Source organism: Echinops telfairi, unplaced genomic scaffold (assembly GCF_000313985.2).
Source record: "Echinops telfairi isolate 266 unplaced genomic scaffold, ASM31398v2 ScPeMD7_7458;HRSCAF=8496, whole genome shotgun sequence".
Lineage (NCBI taxonomy): Eukaryota > Metazoa > Chordata > Mammalia > Afrosoricida > Tenrecidae > Echinops > Echinops telfairi.
The window spans coordinates 34,608,277-34,624,986 of record NW_022111358.1 but is presented as its reverse complement, the minus strand read 5'-3'; the positions used below and the strand labels follow the sequence as shown (position 1 = coordinate 34,624,986).

The 16,710-nt window shown below is 49.2% G+C and overlaps 1 protein-coding gene across 1 annotated transcript in view; it reads left to right on the top strand.

Annotated features, from left to right (window-relative positions):
* Positions 1-142: 142 nt before the first annotated feature.
* MARCHF10 (membrane associated ring-CH-type finger 10) overlaps positions 143-16,710 on the top strand; it is a 99,005-nt gene continuing 82,437 nt past the window's right edge. The window contains exons 1-2 of the mRNA XM_004707530.2: positions 143-224; positions 7,303-7,409. Of these exons, the coding sequence (XP_004707587.1) occupies positions 7,323-7,409 (87 nt within the window). The 5' untranslated portion in view covers positions 143-224; positions 7,303-7,322. The remainder of the gene's footprint in view (positions 225-7,302; positions 7,410-16,710) is intronic.

The window sequence follows — 16,710 nt, the reverse complement described above, 5'->3', positions numbered from 1 at the left end:
GCCTCCGCCCATAGAAAGCGCGGCCCGGTGGCTGAAAGCTGCCTCCTTGGAGCAGGAGGAGGAGGAGGCACGGGCTGGTAGGGGAGGGACGAAGAGAGGAGGACCCGAAGGACGGCGACTGCCTCCCGGCGATTAATGCGCGGCGCTGGGCCCCAGACCTGCCCGCTGGCCCGGTCTTTGGGCCCCATTAGACTCTGGCAGGGAAGAAAGGACTGATCCTCAAGGTAACTACGGGCTCCGCTGGGTGCCGGCCTAGCCTCGCCCAGCCTCGCCACCCGCGGTCCCAGGAAGCGCGGGGAGCCGGCGGGCAACCCTCAGGTCCTCCTGGACGCTGCGGGAGGACAGTGGGGCCCCGCAGCCTGCCGGCCCAAGCCGCGCCCTCTCCCAGGCTGGCCACAGCACTACTTTTTCTTCCTGCCCCACAGGGGCAGATTTTGAAGAACGTGTGACCATTGGCCGCACCCCACACAGGCCAGCCCTGGGGAGGTATGCACTGAACCCGGCACCCTGGGGGTTCTGAGTGCCAAGCTGTTGGCATTGTCAGTATTGTTATTCAACACACACACACACACACACACACACACACACACAACCTCTCCGAACAACTAGTATCACCAGTCACCATGGAGTTGACTCTGACTCGTGGTGACCCCGTGTGTCACAGAGTAGAACTGCTTCCTAAGATTTTCCATAGCCGATGACTGCAAGGTCGCGAGCTCGAGTTCACCAGCTACTCTGAAGGAAAAGATGTGGCAGTCGGCCTCCCTAGAGATGGACAGCCAGCCCAGGAAACCCTGTGTGGGCAGTTATACTGCACTCTGAGTCGGAAGAGACTCCACTGCAGCCTTGCAGAAAGTAGATGACCAGACCTTTCTTCCAAGGTGTCGCAGCCACAGCTTAACTAGTTGTGCCATCCGGGGACGCCGTTGTTATTAATAAGATGGCATCGCGTTGGTTGTTGAGCCCAGCGCCACCCCCCCAGCCCCCACCCCCGGAATGTTTTCCAAGTCTGCCTCTGGAGGGCTTTCATAGTTTGACAATAAGGTGCACAGAATCAACACCAGAAATCTTACAAGCCCCCCTCCTCTGCTCCCATGATTTCCTAAACCAAAATGGCTGGAAGAGGAAATAATCCCACTCCCATCACCGTGGCCTAATTTCTTCTTTCTCTGGGGGTCACGATATTGTCTCAGAGACATAGGAGAGAGACCCTAGTAGCTTGGCTGGTTGAACCTACTAGTCACACTGTGGGAGAGAAGACCTGGCAAACAATTCCAGTAAAGAGTCCAGACTCAAATCCACCACCTCTGGTAGTTTCTGACTCATACGGACTTGACAGGTCAGAGCAGACCAGCCCTTTTGGATTTACAAGACTTGTAATCTTTCCTGGAGCAGAGAGCCTCGTGTTTCTCCCCATGGAGGGATTGGTGGGTTCTAACAGCTAACCTTTTGGCTAGCAGGTCTCTGGGCAGGTAGCCTACTGGGCCCCTGAAAATTACAGCCTAGGGGCATTGCTAGAGGCAGTTGTACTCTGTTCTATGGGGTCACTCCGTGTCAGAATCAACAAGGGTGTACAACAACAAAAGGTGCTATAAGGTGGGCAGGGAGCGTTAAGATATTTGGACATCACTCACGAGACTTGGCTACTTATCCTTGAGACATTTTTATTAAAATAAGTTAAAAAATTTTTTTTCATATTTGCCATTACAAATGTAATTGTGAGAGATGAAATCAGGCCTGCTGAAGCCCTTCCAAGCACCCAATTGTAGAGGAGAAAAGTCAATTGAGGTGGATATTATCAATATAACCATTTAGAGTTTGTTTCAAAGGAACCTTCAGCCTCCACAAACAAACAAACGCACTGCCATCCAATTGATGCAGGCTCACAGTGTCCCTCTATAGGGTTCCCCAGGCTGTAAATCTTTATGGGAGCAAACAAATAGTCATTTTCCTTTATTGTTGGGCCACTAAAATATTCATTTTAACGACCTCTCCAACATGAGAACAGTAAAAATCAATCAAACAAAAAGAAACAAGTCTCTTGATTGTTATTTAAAAAGAAAGCCCCTCAAATTATTTTGACAGATGCGGTCATAAAACAGGACTGCCTCGATGTATCATTTTTTTTTAGACAACTGAAAGAGGTATGAGTGTATTCTGCAATCAGACTCTGTTCTCCCTAGTCCGGGAACCTGCTTGGCTTATCAAAAATTTACCCTAGAGAGGAATGTACATGTCACAAAGTTCTTAGAATAGTCCATGGAAATTTCATCGATAAGCAGAATGTTGAGGCCAAGAACAACCCATTACTCTGGCTTTCAGCAAAGCAGACCTCCCCACTCCCTTCCCCGCATGCCACCGACGCTCGACTTTTCCTCTCCTCCCTATTTAATGTCTGCTGACGTGGATGGCTGAAGTACAAAATTGGCACAGTACATTCTCACCAGAGACCTAAAACAGAAGTATGCATGACCATGAGTGGATTTTACATTGAGAAGCAGTTCAAAGGTGAGCAGCACAAAGAGAACACAGACTGTCTTTATGTTAGAAACACGCGCCTTGCCCACATTTCACTACCATCCTCCCCCAGACCCCATCGTCCACCTGTCTGTTTTTGCTGAGGAACATTTTTGGGCTTCAAATGGCCATCTGGATGAGTAGGCCCACAAAGCTGAGATCTACAGATTAAGCATGGCCCCGTGCGAATTTATTTCCGGACAGTTATTCCCGTTTCTCGTTCATCCTGGTCAGTTTGATCCATTTTCAGGGAGGCAGGAAGTTCAAGTGACACTTCAGGAACACAAAGAATGGTTGCCTGGACAACCAACTCCTGAAGCTGTCGCTGATCATCAGTTTCCTTGACTCCTGGAATATTTGTTTAATCTCACTAAGTATTCGTGTAGTATTTAAATAAGAAAGTATGTGGAGTATCACAATGCTTCTAAGCATTATGTAATGAAAGACAATGTGATAGTGCATAGGGGGGAAAGAGACTTTGGGAGGCAATTTTTAAGTCCTTTATTTGGTAGATGATTGTGAAGTCAGAGGTAGCCTAGCAAGTCATTTAAAGAGTTATTTCCTACCTCTTGAGACAAAGTTATGTCCTGGCTCTGGAGCTGGAAGCCTCCTGCACTGAAGTCATCAGAGAAGAGCTGGCTTTTCTTTTCGCTTCATAACCAAAATACATCATCCAGCTGGACTCTGGGAAGTGCCCTTGTAGTGACCGTGAACATGTTCCCATTATGTTCCTCATGTTTTCTGCCGGATTAATACTCAGACCGGCTTCTCTCCCCCACAGTCGCACCAGGGTTCATCGTTCTGCCTGTTTTAACCACCATCGTTTTCTGCACAAGGTGGGAATGTCCTTTGATTTCATGCAGGTGCATATTCATATGAAAGGTTTTAAATGATCTTTTCAAATCCAGTCCTACAAAGGACTATGAAAATGTTCAGAGACAAAATTCGGGTTCTGGCTCAGACTGGGGAACTACGTCTTGGATCGTAGTTTTAGATCGGGGGTGGGGGTGGGGTGCCAGAGAGTCCACTCAGACCCAGAGTGACCCCGTGTGGCAGAGTCCGGCTGCCCCAGAGGTTTTCCACAGCTGTCATCTTGGTGGGGGCGGATTCCCAGGGCTTTTTGCACGGGGAAGTGGCAGGTGGGTTTGGATCGTCCGCCTTTCAGTCAGCAGCTGTTATGCCAACAGGGCTCCATCGATTTAGATGAAACTCTTACAGACCGACCTTCTGTTATTTGAGAGAAGATCACCCCTGAAGGTCATGTACAAGTTTTCCGTCTTGGTCAGAGTAGCCTAGTGAGTCATTCAAAGTGCAATGATGGGGAATCTCCTAAGATTTTCTAACCTCCAAACCAGGCATTGGGCCACCTGGAGAGTTCACACTTCCAGTCAGGAGCAGCCTGATTCTGCCGAGAGCTGCATCTAAAATAAGCTGGAGGAGGGAAGAGGGTGCCCAGAATGTGGCCCAGAGGCATCTCTGGTGCCTCCTCTGAGCCGACAGCCGCACCTGTCACCTGTTAGTCACGAAATGAATGACTTTCACAAGGCAATAAGCAGAATGATGTAGGGCTCTTAATCATATAGATATGGTCTAGCAATATTTTTATTACCCCACCCCAAACCCACTACCCAAGACTTGATTCTCACTTGTGACAGCCCTCCGCAGGGCTTAGATAGTTCCATCTTTCTCACCTTGTGGGTTTGAACCACTGACCTTGCTGTTCACAGCCTAACACTTACCTGGCAGCACCACCAGGGCTCCTTTCTTTATTAGCAGTGCCAATAAAAAATGTTTGTGTGTGTGAACGCACCCCCATGGCTTAATTTTCACCCAAAGACTAGATCGGTCTATAAAGAGGGTGATAGCACTAGCGGGTACACACACCTCAGATTCATCAACCACTTGAAATCAAAAGGCCAGCATTTACCCAAGGACAAAGTTCAGAAAGGTTCAGAAAGGAAACAAACGACAAGGAGGACATGGGATGAGTGATGTTCCGTTGTGGGAATTGCAGTCAATGAGATGAAACAAAATGTGTATGAGTGGCTCAATGTACAACTGATCTGCTCTGAAAACCTTCAGCCAATTCACCATAGAAAGTCTTTTAAAAGCGAATTAAAAGAGAATAATAATATTAAACATCAAAAAGCAAACTCACTGCCATCGAGTCCGTTTTGAGTCGTAGGGACCCCCTGTGAGTTTTCCGAGACTGTAACTGTGTACAGGGGTAGAAAGCCCACCCTGTCTCCCGCAGAGATGCCGGAGTTTTTGAACTGCTGGCCATAGGGATCGCAGCCGAACTTATAACCACTACCCTACCGGGGATCCTACTAAGTATCAAAAGGCCTTAAAAAAGCAAAAGAAGAAGTGAACTTAAATATTTTGTTCATAGGTTTAGGCCACACCCATCAAAATCAAACTTCTTGAAAGCATTGTCTCCACTTCCTCCTTTCCCATTTACGAAACTCACTGCAATGTGTCTCCAGTCGGTCACTCCACGCAGTGCTCTCACCAAGGTGACTAACAGCCTCCATCTGGGGACACTCCCTTTGTAGGGTCTCGACCTGCGGTTTGTCTCCTGCTTCTCTGACGCCTCCTTTCCGGCTTCTCGAGTGTGGCTGCTCAGCTCCTGGTTCCTAAACTTGGAGTGTTCCTCAGAGCTTTCCCTAGGTCGTCTCTTCTCTTCAATGCCCATTCCTGTCCAGGGCAGCCCCTTCACAAGTTCAACTCTCACCAACAGGCCAGCACTGCCCAAACCGTGGCATCTCAACTAAGCTCGGATCCTTGATTCTGACTCATGCTGTTGTCTCACAAACCTGCCCCTCCTCCAGCATGTCCTAACGGGAATATAGGCCCCAATCAATAACGGCTCAAGCCAGGAACCCGGACCTCTTCCGTTATACTTCCCTTTCCCTCCTCATCCATATGATCACCACGTCTTGATTTTCTCTTCTTCTCCCTGAAATGGTTAAGAGTGTGCACCCTGGCATGAGAGAGTCTGGGCTTAAACCCCCTCCCTCTTCTTTAGGCAAGTGACTTAATCCTTCCATGCACTGGCCTTGCAGAGTTGTGAAGAGTGGATGAGTTAGTTTGTATAAATACCAGTCGTAGCACCAGCACTTCCATACATTCAGCAAATCAAAAACTCCAAAAATCTCTTCTTTCTCCCTTTCATCATTTCTCTACTATCCCTCCTCAAGGGTGGGCACTGTTTTCTATCGTCTGGATTATTCTATTATATTCCTGGTGGGCTTTCCACTTCTCCTCACCCACTCTCCATGATAGCAGCCAGAGGAACCTAGTAAAATGTTTCCTCCCCGCTCCCACTACCATGACTCGAATTCGGCCTTGCAAGTCTGGCTAGACCAGAGGATGTACACTGGTACAGATAGGAACTGAAAATACAGGGAATCCAGGGCGGATGAGCCCTACAGGACCAGTGGTGTGAGTGGCAAAACAGGGAGGGTAAAGGGAGAATGGGTAGGAAAGAGGGAACCGATTACAAGGAACTATATGTGACCTGCTCCCTGGGGGACAGACAACCGAAAAGTTGGTGAAGGGAGACATCGGACAGGGCAAGATATGACAAAATACCAATTTATAAACTATCAAGGGCTTATGAGGGAGGGGGGAGCGGGGAGGGAGGGGAAAAATGAGGACCTAATGCCGGGGGCTTAAGTGGAGAGGAAATGTTTTGAGAATGATGAGGGCAATGAATGTACAAATGCGCTTTACGCAATTGATGTGTGTGTGGATTGTGATAAGAATTGTATGAGGCCCGAATAAAATGATTTAAAAAAAAAAAGAATCATTTGGGAGGAAGGTGAGGCCTTCTACTCCTGTCAACAGTGACAGTCTCAGAAACCCACAGGGGCAGCCCTACCCTGTCAGGGAGGGTCGCTAGGGTCAGTATCAACTCACTGGCAGTGTGAGAGTGAGGTGAGTGAGCGAGCATTTAATCCACAAACTGGAACCTTTCGGTGCCTTCCCATGGCTCCTGCCCATCCTGCAGCCCTCTGGCGCTGATCTCCACGCTTTCTCTGCTCCAACTGTGCCAGCCTGTGGTTCCTCCTTGGCACCAGCTCTTTGCTGCCCCGTGGCCTCTCCACCTGCTGTCCTGGTCCATCCTCTTCACCAAGATGGATTGCCTCACCACTCGTTAGCAAACCCAGTGTGGTCTCCCAAGGAGCTTCGCCTGGCCCTTCCAGACCAGGTTAGGCCCTCCCAGAACAACACCCCAGCGAAGACCACTGTGCTCCTGCTCCATCCCAATGGTCACAGTGAGGGGTCACGGATCCAGGGTCTTCCACCCTTGGTTGTAAGCACCACAAGGGCCAGGGCCGTGTCTGGCTGGCTGACTGCCACGCCCCGGTACCTAACACAGTGCCGATGTTGGAATTGGGACGCAGTCATTGTTGAATAAATGAATTGAAGTGTAACCCAGGGCTTCTGACGTTGGTCATTGCTAATTTAGCTGGGCTCGTGGGTTTTCTTGCTCAGCACCCTGTAGAAGTGCTGCTGCATCAGGTATCTGTGAACCTAGCTCCCTGAGATTAAGCAGGATAGGATCGCTGAAGCCACCTGAGGAGTGTGGCAACATTATTGATGCTTGGAACAGGAGGGCTGGAAGGGCATCCGCCCCCACCCGAGGCTACCCGCAATCTGCGAGGAACATCTGGGTCCTTCGGACACTAGAACCTAGATGCATGAGGGGTGGGGCAAGCAAGCCCAAAGATGGCAACCAAGGTTTCTATCACAACCCGTTTGTGTGTCTTGTGCATACAGGTTGGGGATTGAGAATCACGATGCACGAAGCCGGGGAAAGGCAGAAATTCATCAGCGAAGCTCAGTACCTGCGGGACATGCAGCATAAGGCGGACTCCGACTATCAGGTAACGGCAGGAAGCAGGAATGCTCTCCCCCTTCGTGCCCCCGTGTGCGGAGAGCACGCAGAATGCACACTCAGGGTGGGATGGGCAGTTGTCACGTTAACCCGCCACGTTCAAGCTGTGTGACCATGACAAGAAGGCCACTTCAGCTGGCTGAGCCTTGAGGAGTGCCCACCTCATTGTATGGTCGTGCAGATGAATTGAGACTGAAAGCTAAGAAGGAACCCAGTCACCAGGGAGTAGATTCGGACTCCTAGCGAGTCTTCAGGGCAGAGAAGAGCTGCCCCACGGGGCTTCTGGGCTGGCCATCTTTAAGGAAGCGGAACCATTGGCCCATCCTTCTCCCACAGAGCGGCTGGGGGTTCCAGCGGTCGAGCTTTGTCGGTCAGCAGCTGAGCGCTTAACCCCTGTGCCAGTCGGGGTACTTGGAATGAGATTACATTGGTAAAGTACTGCGCACAATACTCTGTGGACAAATGATGTGCGGGTTTCAATGTCACAAACCAGCCGCCTAGAGAGGAGGCATTCAGGAGTTAAACCTGGTTGGCCTGCTGGTTTTATAACCCCATGGCCAGCCTGAAGAAAAGCGAGTTGCTTGGTCTACAAGAGACTAAGGACTTGTCATCCTAGTAACAGTGTGTGGACACACAAAAAACAAAACGTGGGGGCGGGGAACGACTGAGGATCAGTGATGTAATGCTGCTGAGCTGGCCCAGGACAGACTCACCTAACAGGGTGGTGGGACTGGACGCAGGTAGAGTGTCACTCATTCCGCTGGCTGGAGGAGGTCAACCCTCAATCAATCAAGAGGCATGTCCCCAGCCTCGGCTGAAGTTTCCCCTACCTAGGGAAAACACACACTTGCCTGACCCGGTTGCTCTCTTCCTCCTTAGCAATTTCAGCTATAGCCGAGCCTCCCGGGTCACCTAGGTAACCCAATTTCACCTGTCTAAGGCAGCTTAGCCGTGGGGCTGGGACTGGAATCAGCAATTTCCTCCTGCCACCTGCCAAGCCACATATGAGGAGACCATAAAGTGGAAGGAATGCCAGTAAAACACAAAAGACAGAAAAACATCTGAAGTGGTCAGTCAGGAGCCCCGCTGCCTCTCCCCAAGATGCCTCTGCCACCCAGCTCGGCTTGTGCTTCGCAAGACTTGTTTGACATCGTCTCTGAGCAGGCACCCTGAAAAGCCATCTAGTGACCTGGGGTGGTGGGGGGTGTCCTGAGGTTTCCCCAAGGAGCCCTAACCATTTGAAACCACCAGCCATGCCACGGAAGAACGACGAGGCTTCCTGCTCCTTAAAGAGATTCGGTCTCAGAAACCCACCACAGCCATTCTACCCGGTCCGACAGAGGTGACTGGATGACCCTCTCAGAGTGTGCACAGCCCGGAGGGCCTGGTGAGCAGAGGGTTCCCCAGTCCTGTCCGTTTGCCACATTGTCCTTTCTGGGTTTGCCTCGTCTTTGAAGACCTGGCTCAAACTGCACCTTACAAACCTCAGACATAAATGACTCCTGCTCGGTCCCCAGTCCCCTGGAATCAGGTTGGAATGCAGGAAATTAGCAGTGCCTCTCCAGGTCTGTGGGCTAGCAGCCGGAGAGGCTAGTTCAACCCACCCTGAGCTATTTTGATGCTACTTGGCTCAGTGGTTGGGTGGGACCCTTTAGAGAAAACAAGAGGAAATAAACATCTATTTGGCATATCCCATGCTATTTCAGAAGCTGGTAACTAGTATATAATTATATGCCATCTCAGAATTTGGCTCTATTTTTTTTCCCAAGGGTGTTCTTGTTACAGAGCCTTAGCTTTTTTTTGGCTTTTTTTTTTTTACGGTCAAATGTGTTTCTGTAACTTGAGGTCCAACTCAACACTGGGCATTTCAGAATGATGGTCCATAATCTATCACAAATGTGGTCAAATTGGTTTCGTTTCATTGCCTGTCACGGACTCATCCTGATTCTTTGAAGTGCAGATCAAACAAATAGACACAGTGATAGAAATTTGTCCAAGGACCTGGTAGGTGGCCGAAAGCCCAGAAAGATGGGGGGAGAGGAAGGAAAGGAGACGGAGAAACAAGGAAAGCGAAGCCCTCTGCCAGTTGCTGGGGAGGTGACCCCAGCTCTTTGTAGCCTCAAGGGTGCAGAGGAGAACTGGGCTCTCCAGGCCATTGGTCTTGGGGAGTGGATCGCCAGGCTTTTCTTCCAAGTGCCTCTGGGTGGGTGAGAAGTACCATCCTATCCATTAGTAGTTGAACACTTAACCAACTGTGCTGCTCAGAGACTTCTGGCCTGAAATCGGGTAGTGAGAATCGGGCGCTGGGGTGAGGGCGTGAGAGAGAGGACTTTCGTGTGAGTAACTGGGAGGATGAAGATAATTCCAAGTCCATTCCCATAGGAGTCAGGGAGAAGGTGCTCATCCCTGTTCAGCATTGTGGTGTGTGTTGGACTCCTCTTCACAGCTAGAAGAGGAAACGAAACTAATCTGAGGCCCTCTCATGTCACACTGGGTTTCTGCCTTCGATTCCTCAACCTCTTGAAACTAATGAACTCTAACAATATCACCAACAACCCTCCAGACCAGCCACTGCCATCGAGTCAATGCCAACTCATAGCCATCCTATAGGGCAGGGTAGAACTTCCCCTATGGGTTTCTGAGACGGTAACTCCTTACGGGAGTAGAAGGCCCTCCCGTCTCTCTCCCGAGGAGCAGCTGGTAGTTTCGAACTGCTGACCTTGCAGTTAGCGGCCCAGTGATCATTAAAATTCAAAACTCTTTGAGTTATGCATCTTATGAGAACAACAACATGGAGCCAATTGAAGATAACTCACTTTTCAAAATGATTGTGGATTCAGAGTCGCGATAAACTTGGCAGAGGCTAGTCTTGATTCAGATGTAAAGTGGGACCATGGGCTGTAGTTATGATGGCTTTATTGCTGGGACTGTGCGCTGGGAAGGAGGGCTGGGGAGATGGTGGTTAAAGCACTCAGCCGTTCTCCGGGGGCTTAAAGGCTTGAAGATAAACAAGCGGCCATCTAGCTGAGAAGCAACAAAGTCCACATGGAAGAAGCACACCAGTCTGTGTGATCATGAAGTGTCAATGGGATCAGGTATCAGGCATCAAAGACCCAGAACAAAAAATTATATCAGTGTGAATGAGGGAGTGCAGAGTGGAGACCCAAAGCCCATCTGTAGATAATTGGACACCCCCTTACAGAAGGGTCACAGGAAGAGACAAAGCAGTCAGGGTGCAGTATAGAACCGATGAAACATACAACTTCCCTTTAGTTCTTTAATGCCTCCTCCCCTCCACTATCATGACCCCAGTTCTACCTTACCAATCTGGCTAGACCAGAGCGAGTACACGGGTACAGATAAGAGCTGGAAACACAGGGAATCCAGGACAGATAACCCCTCAGGACCCCAATAAGGAGAGTAGTGATACCAGAAGGGGAAGGGGAAGGTGCGGGGAGACAGGGGGAACCGATCACAATGACCTACCTATAACCCCTTCCCAGGGGGACGGACAACAGAAAAGTGGGTGAAGGGAGACATCAGTCAGGTTAAGACATGAAAAAATAATAATTTATAAATTATCAAGGATTCGTGAGGGGAGGGAGGATGGGGGAGGGAGGGGAAAAATGAGCTGATACCAAGGACTCAAATAGAAAGAAAATGTTTTGAGAATGATGATGGCAACATATGTATAAATGTGCTCAACTCAATGGGTGTATATATGTATGGATTGTGATAGGAGCTGTATAAACCCCCGATAAAATGATTTTTAAAATGTTTTAATAAAAAAAGAAGGTAGAAGTTAGTAATTAAAAGAACAAAAGAAACTATGAGCATCGGTCAGAAAACTGTAATGCCGAAGAAAAGGTGGCTTACAGTAAGGTATGGGTTAAGTTGCACCCCCTCAGAGAGATATGCTAAAGCCCAAACCCCTGTGATAACTGTGAACATGACCTTGTTTGGAAATGAGCCTTGAAGAAGGTATCAGTTAACACAAGGCCAAGTTGGAGGAGAGTGTGTCCTGATCTGACTGGAGTGACATAGTATGAAAAAAGGTAAAAAGACAGACTGGCAGACACAGACAGACAGACAAAAGGAAGGAGACACCTTCATGACAGAGTCATGTTGCAACTTCAAACTAAAGGGTGCCCCAGGCTACCGGAAGCCGAGAGACTCTTTGGCGAGCGCATGGCCTGCTACACCCTGAACTTGTGCCTTTGGCCTCCCAGACTGTGTGACAGGACCTTTCTGTTCTCCTAAGCCACGGAGACTGTGGTGTCTTGTGCAACCTCTGGAGCTGAAGACTCAGTGTGCACCCGAATGACCCGGGGCAGGAGTCCCTCACTTGGCTGACTGGGGACCAGGTGGACTTAGGAAACAGGCCCCTCCTGAAGGGCCAGAGAAGGAAAGACAGACCTCGGGTCTACACAGAAAGGGTGGGTCTCCCCTGGTGAACGCGATCGGACTGCCATACTTTGGCCAAGGCTGGTTGCAGAAAGACGAGAAAGCCAGAAAATGGGACTGGAAAGAAAATTAAACCAGAAAATGAGATTGACAATCACAGTTAAAAACCTAATGAAGATTATCATCGTGGTTTCACAGGACATCGCAGCTAGTTGGTCTGATAACATGTTTAGTGCCCCTATCCTACCTCCTGCTTCTGAGCCTAGCTCCTGGGGTCTGAAAATCTTGCGAGTGGCCACCCAGGACACCGTAATTTGTCTCCATTCTCCTGGAAGAGCAGAGGAAGCAGGAGGGTCAGGAATGGAGGAGGATAGGGAACGTGTGGCTTCTTGCCTCCCCAACAGCCGCCTCCTTTGCCGTGAGGCTAGAACTGGCTGGTGCTTGGCTTCCGTTATTGAGTACTTTGATCCAAGATCCTCCGGGAGAATCTTGATGGAAAGCGGGGAAATGTAGACCAGGATCTCAGATTTCCATAGACTCCAGACTTCCTGGAGTCCTGAAGCTTGAATATGATTGCTCCGAGATCATCTTGGACCATAAACCAAAAATAACCCCCTGGAGCCTCACAGTCGTTTAGCTTAACTCGTGAAAAAAGTCTGACTTGAGTATTAATGCCGTTTTAAAAACTATTTGGGATCAAACTGATCTCGACAGCTCAAAAGATTAGAGACGTGGGGAGCAGTGAGTTTATGTTAATGGTGGAGGAGCAACTTGGAAAAGGTTCACATAACTTGAATCGTGGAATCCATGTTACTAAAATGGCGTAGGTGGAAACTGTCGAATTGGTGTGTGCTTTCCTGTGTATACAAGTCGTCTCAATAACAATAGCATATGTCATCTTAAAAAATCTAATTGTAAAAAAAAAATTAAAAAAAATAAAGATGTTTCTTCGGAAAAAAAAAAATCTAATTGTGACAAAGCTGACAATCAGCGCCATTTGTTGAACACTGAGTGCCAGGGACATCAAAAATGTTATGGAAACATGGAATGAGCAGATCATGGGATGCTTCCATGAGCCTCTGAAGCCCCTCTGTTGATCACCAAAGGTGATCTGGCGGACATCAGCTGAGCATTTAGCAGCTCCCTGAAAGACGGGGTTCAGAGTCACCACTCCACACAAGGACGCTAAAGCCTTCTGCCTCCAGAAAGACTAGCGCCTGGGGAACAGAATGGGGCAGTAAGGGCACAGTGAGTCAAGAATCAGCTGTAAGGCGGCAGTGGGTTAAACCTCTTACCAACAGTGTCTCACCACTGTCTGCAAACCATCTGCGACCAAGGGACAGCTCGCTTACAGACAAGGGAAGTGAGAATCAATGAATTAGTCAGCTTGCCCAAGGTCACGGTGCTAGAAAGTGGCAGAACCAGGGTTTGTCATGTTTACCAGGATTAAGTTACAGTGAGTCACGGAACGCCACGTCATTCCCCCATGGGCAGACACAAGCTCTCTGCGCTTTGCCCCCACCGTGGGCAGCTGCTGCACGGAAGGCTGCTGGCTGCGTGCGTTGGAGGCAGAGGGATGGGCTGGCGGGGTGGGGGGTTGGGGAGTGGTGGTGGTGGGGGGTGGTGGCAGAGGAGGCAACACCCCAGGAGTCAAAGAGGGAGCCCTGATCCTCTCTGGAAAGAAAAAAGACGTTACTTACCGCCTCAGTGCCAAGACTGCCCTCAGCCTGTTTTTGTCACCATAAAAAGAAACTTATTTATAGTCATCTAAATTCCGACAAGTGTAATTGAAAGGGGGCTATTTTTAAAGTTCAGGGACAGAAGAAACGTCTCCCATGGAGTTCACAATCCTCTGATTCTGTCGATTTCGGAGCCCCCCAAAGTAAAAACATCATCATCATCATCAACAACAACAACAAATCATCGACCTTCATAATCAATAGAAAAGCAGCCCCTGGGCTGGGTTTGTGTGAAGGGACCCCAGTGATGCAGAAGTTCAGTGTTCTCTTGTTAACTGAAAGGACAGTGGCTGAAACCCACCTGTCACTCGACAGACGACCACGTGCTTCTGTGAAGATTGACAGCCTGGGAGCCCCGGGCAGGGACCGCTTTCTACTCAGACCTCTTGCGTGGCCATGCGTCAAGATGCCACGTGTCGGCTCTGACTTTGGATTGGATCTAGGGACAAGGGGCAAGGGCTAGGCTGCTGCTGCTTTCTCGGACTTGAAGCCTAGCCTTGGCTTGTCTCCATCTTCCTTCTCGGCCAAGCTGTAACTTCGAGAGGACTCGGGCTGGGGGGCCACAGAAACGATTGCTCAGCCGTGTCAAGATAAGAATGAGTCAGTGCCTCCCTTTCCATTGCTCTGAGAAAAAAATGAAAAAAGGAACCAGAGGGGGAGTTTTATTTACTTATTTAATGCGGCACGCCAATCAATTCCTCCTCCCCTTTGGGTACAGAAATATTTAAGCCATGTGCATTCTTGGAGAGAATTTTCAAAAAAACACTCAGCCCACAAGAATTCTGTTCATCCCGCAAAAGCTGCCTTGTCTTGCGTGCACTTGCTCGTCCTGGTTCCTCCACTGGCAGCCCATCAGCATTTTCTGCTTTTGCCTTGAATACCGGGAGGTTAGGGTAACAGACATCTGTTCCCTCACCAACAGCACTGCATGTGGGGGCTCCTCCTAAACCGAAGGGCTCATTTGAAGGTGACATAAAAGGAACAAAACCAAGAGACATGCTGTTGGCTGGACTTAGGCTCACGACGGACTTCTTTTACCCCCAAACCAAGCCCACTGCCATCGAGCCGATGCCAACTCAGAGAGACTCCAGAGCAGTGGTTCTCCACCTTCCTCACGCCGCGACCCTTTCATCCAGTTCCTCATGTGGTGGGGACCCCCCCAACCATAACATTATTGTCGTCGCTACTGCATCACTGTCATTTTGCTACTGTGATGAATCGTCATGTCAATATCTGATAGGCAGGATGCGTTGTCATTGTTACCAATTGAACATCATTAAACATAATTAAAGCATAGTGATTACTCACAAAACAATATGTAATTGTATATTGTGAAATATTTATGTGTTTTCCGACGGTCTTAGGTGACCTTTGTGAAAGGGTTGTTTGACCCCCAAAGCGGTTGCGACCCACAGGTTGAGGACAGAGTAGAACTGCTGCACTGGGCAAACCCACTGACCAAGACCTCTTGGAAGTATTTTAAAAACAAGAAGGTTACTTAGAGGACGAAGGTGCCCCTGAACCAATGGTCTTTTTCATCGCCTCCTATGCATGTGAACTTGGCCATTGAATGAGGAAGACTGCAGAAAACTCCATGTATATGAATGCTGGGGCGGGTGAAGGATAGAGACAGTAGCATGCCTGCCAACGGAATCAACAGATGTCTTTGAAGAAGCGCAGCCAGCGTGCTCCTTAGAAGCCAGGATGGGAGACTCCGTCTCCTGGCCTTGGGACGTGTTGTCAGGAGAGACCGGGCCCTGGAGAAGGACGTCATGTTGCATAACGTAGAGGGAGCATCGCAAAAGAGTCAGGCCCTCGGTGAGCTGGTGTCCCACCGGTGGCTGGAACGGTGGGCGCAAACATAAAAACAATGTGTGGGTGGTGCAGAGCCAGGCGGTGTTTCCTTCTGTGGGACACGGTCCCTATGAGCTGGGATCGACTCAGTGACACTTGACGACAACAGCGTCAGGTTTCTGAGACTGGCCAGCCTTAGGGAAGAAGATAGCCGGATATTGCCTCCTGCAGAGCAGGAGATGAGTTTGAACCTTTAACCTCTCAGTTAGCAGTCAGTTGCTGAACCCACTGTGTCCCCAGGCCTTCCCCTGACTTTCTATTTGGGTGACCTCATTATAGGTTGTTGTTTCTTTGTGTTAATTATGGCCTTGGATTTCATTTTTATTGTTTTGTTTACTTATGATAATAAACGCTACACTGCCATTACAGGTAGGTCTCTGACTGCTAAAGTTTGCCCTTGATTACCAACCTAAGGATTGTTTGTTCACACCTACCCAGAAGCACTTGGCAAGAAAAGCCTGGGTACTTGTATTTATAAAAGCTCCGGCCAACAAAACCCTACGGAGCAGTTCTGCTCTGTAAAACATAGCGTCACCCCGTGTTGAAATCAACTAGATGGCAATGGTGATTTGGCTTTGTTTTTGACTAGTACTTATTACAGTGGCTGACTATCTCTATGGGGCACTCAGTGGTAGAATCCTCCCCTTATATAGGGAAAATCAAGGTCTGATTATTGTTCAGTGCAGTTGGTGCACAGCCGCCCCCTACCCATCACTGGAAGCTTGTGAGTTTCCATGACACGGAATAAGTTTCAACAGAGCTTCCAGACTAAGGCAGACTAGTAAGAACAACCTGGCAATCTAGTTCTGAAAAATCAGCCCTTGGAAATGCTGTGAGTCATAATGGTCTGATCCCTTTGCGGGTGGGGCCACCGTGAGCCGGTGGCTGACTCAAAGGCAGCTAACAAGAGCAATTATCTAGCTGGCATCGGTTTTGAAAATAAGATGAACTACGAGACAGAGGGGAAACCCATCATGCTCTTCCTTTCATAGCAAAGCGGGGTTGGGGGGGGGGAGTAGACCTCTTGGGAATCAGAATGAGCTTGGAGGCAGCACTTCTCATAGGTGACCCGCTGGCTGATGGAAAGGAGCCTCTATGGCCAGTGCCTGCCCTGCAGCTCAGCTGGGAAGCACAGTATGACCGGCTCTGGTTCCTGGTTCCAAGAGGTAAATGTTTTGTTAATGTCAGGTCATTTCTATTCTTAACCTTGTAGCATCATATTAGGCTTGCCCCATGGTGGGAAGTTCTGGCAAGTCCTTCTACGTCAAGGAAGGAGCTGCTTATTCTCACGGG